The sequence below is a fragment of the Fukomys damarensis genome, unplaced genomic scaffold (genome assembly GCF_012274545.1).
Source record: "Fukomys damarensis isolate Sample0158 unplaced genomic scaffold, DMR_v1.0_HiC HiC_scaffold_7, whole genome shotgun sequence".
Classification (NCBI taxonomy): Eukaryota; Metazoa; Chordata; class Mammalia; order Rodentia; family Bathyergidae; genus Fukomys; species Fukomys damarensis.
Window position 1 is genome coordinate 36,595,890 of NW_022900919.1, and position 8,211 is coordinate 36,604,100.

At 42.8% G+C, this 8,211-nt stretch overlaps 1 protein-coding gene across 1 annotated transcript in view; it reads right to left on the reverse strand.

Moving 5' to 3' along the window:
- Positions 1-4,184: 4,184 nt before the first annotated feature.
- Positions 4,185-8,211, reverse strand: part of LOC104850046 (protein MGARP-like) — an 11,666-nt gene continuing 7,639 nt past the window's right edge. The window contains exons 3-4 of the mRNA XM_010606755.1: positions 6,148-6,241; positions 4,185-4,789 (exon numbers count right to left, since the gene is read on the reverse strand). Coding sequence (XP_010605057.1) covers positions 4,443-4,789; positions 6,148-6,241 — 441 coding nt within the window. The 3' untranslated portion in view covers positions 4,185-4,442. The remainder of the gene's footprint in view (positions 4,790-6,147; positions 6,242-8,211) is intronic.

The following is an 8,211-nucleotide window of genomic DNA, read 5'->3' on the forward strand; positions in this document are numbered from 1 at the left end:
GAGATGGATGTCATGGTGTCAGTCACCTCCAGGCATACAGGTAAACCACCAAGTGAAACAGGGGAGGAGGATGACATGTATCTGTATTTTGTGTGAAGAAAAAATGGAAGGAAAAAGAAGCCATAAAGTTTGAAAGCATGGTTCCTTACTGGGGAAGGAAAGGAGGAGATGGAGGCCGTAGGGAGTGAGGGAGAAGTCACCTGTATGCCTTGTGACATAGATTTGGCTTGAGAGTAAGGGTAAGTAGTTTACACCATTACTAAGAATTATTTAGACAGCCTATTTATTTATTTATTTATTCACATACAGTTTCCCTAGTAGTCCAGGCTGGTCTTCAACTCTTGGCAATCCTCCTGCCTCAGCCTCCCTAGTGCTGGGATTCAAGGCGTGCACCCCCATGCCCCATTTATTTAGGTAGTTTAAAAGGTTAGTCCCTTGATGTTTAATTTTTTTTCTGGTACCAGAGATCAAACTCTGGACCTTTTGCTTCCCAGGAAGGTGCAGCACCACAGGAGGACATCCCCAGCCTAAAGGGCAGTCCTTTGAAGGCAGAAAGGGATTGTGGTTTGGTTTATGGCATGACTGCTCAGAGAACAATTTCAAGTGACTTTAAATCACAAGAATTTGCTTATGTTTATAGCATGTATATACAATACATATTAAAGGTTAAAAGTGATTTTAAAAATTTAAGTATTTTTTGGTGTTCATATGATTAAGGATAGTACAGGTTGAGTATCCTTTACCTGAAGTGCTTAGGACCAAGAGTATTTTGGAGTTTTTTTGGATTTTGGAATATTTGCATATACATAATGAGTTATCGCAGGGATGAGAGCCAGACTAATCACAAAATTCATCTGTGTGTCATATGTACCTTATATGGGCTGAGGATAACTTTTTATAAACATTCATAATTTTGTGCATGAAATAAGGTTTTTGTTTGTTTGGATACTGGGGATCGAACTCAGGACCTAGTGCTTTCAAGGCAGGTGCAGTGCCACTGAGCTAAAGCCCAGCCCTTGAAGTAAAGTTTGTGAACATCGAGCCTTCAGACTTGTGGCATTATGTTGTTGCTCAAAGGATTTCAGAGTTTGGAGCATTTGGGACTTTGGAGTTTGGGATGAGGACACTCAATCTATATCGTTTTGTTTGTTTGTTTGTTTTTGTTTTTGTTTTTTTTTAGACAAGATCTCACTATGTAATTGAGATCGACCTGGAACTCACCATGTAACCCAGGCTGTTCTCAAACTCACAGCGATCCTCCTGCCTCAGCCTCCCGAGGGCTGGGATTACAGGCATGCGCCACCACCCCTGGCTCAATCTATATCTTGAGATTGCTATTTGTACACTGTGGAATAAATCAGTAAGTAAGTATGTTGATGTTTTAGAGATCTAAATTTTGGGGTTAGAATAGAAGATCAGTTAGGCTGAATAAAAACCCTGTGGTCCTAACTCTGAATGGAAAGCATCAGTATGATTATTTTCTTTTATTTAATTTTGGTTTTTTGAGACAGGATCTTGCGATGCAGTCCGGGTTGGCTTCCAATTCACACTACTGCCTCGGCCTCCTGAGTCCTGAGATTACAGGCATGTGCTGCTCTGCCTGCTTCATGATGTATTTCATGTTAAAAAAAAAAAAAAGAAAAAAGTACTGTCTGCTAAAAGGCCTGTATATAATGAGCAGCTCAGTAGAACAGATACTCCCATAAGTGTGCAAGCGGTGACCCTGAAATGCTACTTCCCACACGGTAGTCTTTAAATGCTTTTCTACAATCACACTGTAAAAAGGCCCTAAAACAACAGGCTGGGGATACAGCTCAGCAGTGGAAAGCTTGTTCCGCATGTGTGAAGTCCTGGATGCATGCCCTAGAACTCAAAACAAAATAAAAGCTGAATATAGATCTAGGGTAGGAAATTTACATCTTAACACAAGAAAACTAGGGAGGCTGAGGCAGGAAGATTGCTGTGAGTTCAAGGCCAGCCTGAACTACATAGTGAGACCCTGTCTCAAAAAAAAAAAGGAAGAAAGAAAAAGAAAAAAGAAAGAAAACTGAAGTATTCAGAAGCCAACTGGAAAAAATCTCCATTTGTCAAAAATGGCAAAATTTGAGCATTACCAACCTAATAAATATAGATGATTAAATTACATAAATTATGTTAAATTAATGAGTTCATACTGATACTAAAATAATTTATTGGTCACCTAAGGAAGATGCTAGAGATCCAGCTCATTATTTTGAATAGTTGAAATAAGAAGAACCGCCTGAATATTTAGTCTTTCCTAATGTACTTCAGTGTAATCAGATAGTTGGTGTAAGAAGTTCTCTGTTATAGAAGTAGCCCAGCTAATTCATTTTCAAAAAGGACAACATTGGGCCAGGGATTTAGCTCAGTGGTTTGGTGGCCTGGCTTGCAAGCACAAGGACCCGAGTTCAATCCCTGGTACCAAAAAAAAAAAAAAAAACAAAAAGAACCAAAAAGGACAAAATTATAATATCATCATTTTATAGTTCCTAATGGAATAAAGGCGCATGACTCAAAACATCACAAAAAGAAAGATGACCAGGGCTGGGGATTTGGCTCAGTGGTTCCCCCACCTGCCTCACAAGTGCAAGGATGGATTCCTGGTACCAAAACAAAACAAAATAAAAAACAAATTGCAAAGAAAAGCAGAAGAGATATGGGGGGGTGACATATAGAGCAGAGGGACTAAGGGACACATGGCCACCCAGCCACGACAGTGCATACCTATAACCCCAGCACTCCTGGAAGCTGAGACAGGATTGCAGATTTGAGCTCAGTCTGGCCACTTTTAGTGAAACCTTGACTTAAACTAAAAAATAAAGCGCTGGGGACCCGTTTCAGTGCAAAGGTCCCCCATATTGGGGGACAGGGAGACATACCGATCAATTGTAATTGGTAGACTTTAATTGGATTCCAATTTGGAAAACAAAATAAGGGGCCGGGACTTAGCTCAGTGGTGCCAAGCCTGCCCTGCCAGCCCAAAGTCCTGAGTTCAAGGGGAGGGAAAAAATTCCTTCCGAAGCGGTTAAGGAAATGTGATCACTGCCAAGGGAGGCAGTAATATCAACAAATCATTATCATTATTTTACATCCACGTATTTCCCAGATTTGTGCAGTCTGCAGGCTCACCGCTGGGGCAGAAGGTCTTGGGGGGCGAGTGTGACCAAGATCTGGAAAATAAATGTAGGACCCTTGAAGATTTATTTATTTATTTATTTTGGTACTGGGGATCGAACTTTGCAAGGCAGTCGCCAGAACCGCTGAGCTAAATCCCCAGCCCAAAGATTTATCATATTAATCTGCTTTGGTTTGAAATTTTCCACAATAAAACATTAAAAGAGACTACATTTAAGGGTTTGGTGGGTGTGGGTGTGGGTGTGTGTGTGTGTGTGTGTGTGTGTGTGTGTGTATACATATAAACATATATTTACAAGAGGAAGTATCCTTTTTTCTGCGGCTGAATAAACACCTACAATCGTGGTGACTCGTCCTGTAATTATGAGAAAAGCCTGCAGAGAACAAACCAAAACAGTGGCTGTAGACCGCCCGTTCTCAGGGCTGAGTCAGAAAGGATGCCTTTGTTGGCCCCAGCAGGGGCGGGGAAGGCACCTGTGTTCTCCAGAGGTCTGGGGGGCGGGACTGGGGAGCAGTTCGCACCAGCGTCCCTGACTCCTCACACATAGCCTATGGAGGGCCCCGGACGCAAGACCCAGTGCCTTACTTCCGGGAGCCTTGAACAGCCCAAAGGGCCTCCACAATACTGGGACCTATAGCTCAGCGATTGCTCTAGGAGCTTGCCGAGCAGGGAGAATCACCCAGGAAGGAACACACCGGGCTTGTTGGTAAATAGACCTTTATTAGTCTGGCCAGATGGCACTCTCAGAACCAAGTAGCTCAGAGAGGCACTAGCTAGGGGCTGAGGTCCTTTTTATAGGGTTTTTCTAAACAAAAAGTCAGGGCATTCACAGAACTACAAATACACTGCTTATCTTATGCAGGAAATGTTTTATGGTCACCTTTTGTCATACTGTTAGTCCCTAGCAATTAGCATATGAAGGTTTGTTTGTAGTTTGAGCAGCTCTTTCCTGCTGGATAAGAAGAGGGGCAGCACAGTCTGGCCTATTAGCAGACCAAACAAAACCAGAAGTATTTTTGGTACCGGGGATTAAACTCAAGTTATAGTGCTTCCAAGGCAAGCAGCGGAACCACTGAGCTAAATCCCCAGCTAGGAAGTCTTTTTTAAGAACTAAGATCTGCCAGGGATTTCGCTCAGTGGCACTGCGCCTGCCTTGCAAGCGCAAGGTCATGAGTTCGATTGCTGGTATCAAAAAAAAATTAAAACTAAGATGACTAAAAATACAAAAGCGCTGTGAGACACCCCCTGGCATTTTCATTGAACCGGTACCGGTACCAGCTGCGGATCAGCCTTGAGGCGAGGTGGCCTCTGAACCAGAACCATCAGCTTCTTGCTGTGCATCCGGCCCAGCAGGGGGATCAGGTTCCCGGACAGAATCTCCTAGCCCGGTGGGTTCCTGAGGGCTCTGGCTCTCCCTGGTACCGGGCTGGTTGCTGAGGCCCCCAGCTTCCTCCCGAGTTGCATCCGTGACCTCCGCGGTCTCTCCAGTGGCTGGGGCCGAGGCCTCTTCTGTGACCCCCGCTGCTGCCCCTGGGAGGTCTGCAGCAGCCGCCACCTCTGCTTTCAAAGCCGGAGGGCCGACCAGAGCTTCGGGGCTGGCTTTCTCGGCGTCTGCGACACTCTCTTTCTCACCTTGAAGACCGAGCCCGGTTAGCATGGGAATGCAATGGAGCACCGTGAAATCTTTCCAAAAAGCCACCCAGATCTGTGTGCACTGACTGGGCACGGCTTCTCTACAGGAAGACCGTCAAGTGACAGCAACGGAAAGAACTCTGTGCCCCGTCTGCTATCATTTGCCTCTGGGGAGGGAAATTGGGAGATCTGCTTTGCTGTAAACTTTTTTTTTTTTTTTGCGTCATTCTTACTTCCATTTACTTATTTATTTATTTTCCCCCCTGTAAACTGTTTTGAACTTAAAATTTTCGGGGGGTGCCAGGGATGTAGCTCAGTAGTGCCACGTCTGCCTGGCAAGTGCAAGGTCCTGAGTTCAGTCTTACTTTTGCGCATCTTACTTAATCAAATACTAAGTGGAAACAGCCACCTTATTCAATCTTCCATGTGAGTCAGCGCGGAAGAGTCATCAAGTTACTAACTGATGATCTGAGGAAATCACCAGTCCGCTCCCACCTTCAGTGTTGTCATCTGAGAAACAGGAGCGCACGTAATACCTGCCTCGCCGGGCTACTGTGATGGGGAACTGAGTGCGTGTGGCCAGCAAACCAACCGAGTGCGGCCAATGCTGTGCTGTTAGTCGTACAGACAGCTCGTGATCATACCCACTAGCTATTGTTATTGTTTCTTTTTTTTCTTTTTTGGTTTTTTGAGACAGGGTCTCACTATGTAGTTGAGACTGACCTGGTACTCACTATGTAGCTCAGGCTGGTCTCAAACTCACAGCAATCCTCCTGCCTCAGCCTCCCGAGTGCTAGGATTACAGGAGTGTGCCACCACACCTGTAATGTACCAATTTTATTGGTACATTTAAGGTGTACAATATAATGACATTCATTATTGGAAATTTGCACCTTTGTATAATCCGTCTTGGTTCTTGATTCTACTAATTCCAAGTGTAATCAGAGCAAAGACATAGGGTGGTCTTAGCCAAAACTGACACAAAAATTCATTTTATGATTTTTTTTTTAAATTAGGGAAATAAAAGGCCAAGCTGCTGAGAGAGACACAGTTACTAAAACTATGCCTGCATGAACAGATGCCCGAGTAGGGGAAGAACAATTATTTCCATACAAAGAAGTTAAACCACTGGTCAGCAAGATAAAAGTAAAATGTGTTCATTTATCTAATGCACTCATTCAAAACATGTAACACTGGTCTTTAGCTTTTGTTTGCTTTTCCTCCTTGAAGTCCTACCCAGGGCCATTCTGGACTGTGTTAGTAATGAAGGCAAAACCAGACAGTGCTCCTTGCTAGACTAAGGTGATGGTAATTTAGTGCCTTGAAAATGAATTAAATAATTGAGAAGTTTACTTTACCTTGAAGTGGCTGTAACTCTGCTTTTGTTTTTTCTTTAAAATGTGTTACATGTTCTGTGTGCTTGGCTTGCTCTGATGTAACTGCCTTGTAAGTCTGAAACAAACAAACAAACACACAAAAAAACGCACGTGTGCTTAGTTTTATTTCTCTTTTTCTTTTTTTTTTAACTGGGGGTTGAACTCAGGTCCTTGTGCTTGCAAGGCAGGTAGCAGAACCACTGAGCTACATCCCCGGTCCTGTTAGCTATATTTCTTGAGCTCCCTAAGTTTCACCAAGCCAAGTTCAAAGTTATATACAGTGGTTCATGTATTCATCATTGTAAGTTTAAATTATAACCCCAATGGAGCAAAGAATAGAAATCAATGTACAGCATGAATATTTTAACTTCCTCTTTGGAAACTTTTGTCATTCAGTAACTGCTTAAAAAAAAAGAAACAAACGGCCCGGAGATTTTAGCTCAATGGCATTGCACCTGCCTCACGAGCACAAGGTCTTGAGTTTGATCCCAGGTACGAAAAAAAAAAAAAAAAAAAAAAAAAGGAAAGAAAAGTGCTCAAGTGGGTGTCAAAGACAACTGAAAATATGTACTATAAATATAAAGATAGAGAAGAAAACAATAAATCACTAGAATCAAAATATTCTGACAGGAATTTATAAATATCCTTCAGCACTTATCCCAAAGAAATGTAAACCCAGGTTCACACAAAAACCTAGGCACAGATTTTCACGGTGACCTCTTTCATAACAGCCAAATAACTGGGATCAGCTCAGATGGTCTACAATGGATGAACGGTACACCAACCAGTAGAGTGAAATACGACTCCGCAATAAAAAGGAAAGCGCAGCGGATACAGGCAGCACTTTCAGCACATCTCCAGGTAATTGTGCTGAGTTGAAAAAAGGCCAACCTCAGGCCAGGGACGAAGCTCAGTGGCACCGCGCCTGCCTTGCAAGCACAAGGTTCTGGGTTCGATCCCCGGTACCAAAAAAAAAAGGCCAACTTCAAAAGGTCACATACCTGTGCTTCCACTTCTGAATGGTCTTGAAATGACAAAAATACAGACGTGGAGAAGAGATTGCCAGGGGTCAGGAGAAAAAGGAAAGACGGAGGAAAGTGGGTGCAATTATAAAAGGGCAGCACATCAATTACCACAAACATATAGTAACAAATAAATAAATAAAAGTTAAAAAACTAATTCAGAAAAAAATTTAAACGTAGAGGGGCAGCACAAAGGATGTTTGTGCCAATGGGACTGTCCCCTGTCTTTGACAGTTGCAGTAAATACTTGTACCTGAGGTAGACTTGATAGAATTGCATGGAATTAAATACGAGCATTCAGGGGCAGGGGATGTAGCTCAGGGGTTCTGCCGCCTGCCTTGCAAGTGCAAGGACCAGAGTTCGATCCCTGGTACCAAAAAAGAAAAAGAAATCAACCAATAACAAATGTTGGCGGGGTTCTCCATTGTTGGTGGGAGTGCAGACTGGTGCAACCACTGTGGGAATCAATATGGAGTTACCTCATAGAGCTGGGATTAGAGGTTCCATTTGACCCAGCCATCCCTCTGCTGGGTGTCTTCCCAAAGGAGTTAAAAGAATCATATCACAGTGATATATGCACATCTATGTTTATAGCGGCACAGTTTGTAACAGCTAACACTTGGAAACAGCCCAATTGCCCATCAACTGGAGACTGGATAAAGAAGATGTGGGTTGTTTTTTTTTTTATAAAATGGAGTACTACTCAGCCATAAAGAGCAAGAATCTAGAGATACTATGAATGTAAAATGTCTAGTACCTGCTTTATGATACATAGTAGGGACCATGCTTTATCAGAGCTACATTTAATGATATTACTCTAGAATGTTCTCTTTCCAGATTATGATTAAGAGGCTAATAGAAAAAATGGTGCCAGGTACCACAGCAGCAACAGAACTTGGCTGTTGTCTGGATATTATTCTTTTCTTTTTTTTTTCTTTTTTTAATGGAATGTGCCGAATGTCTAGAATTTTGTTCAGATGACTGCAGAACCTGGAAAAGCTGTTGCTGCTATTGATGCATAATA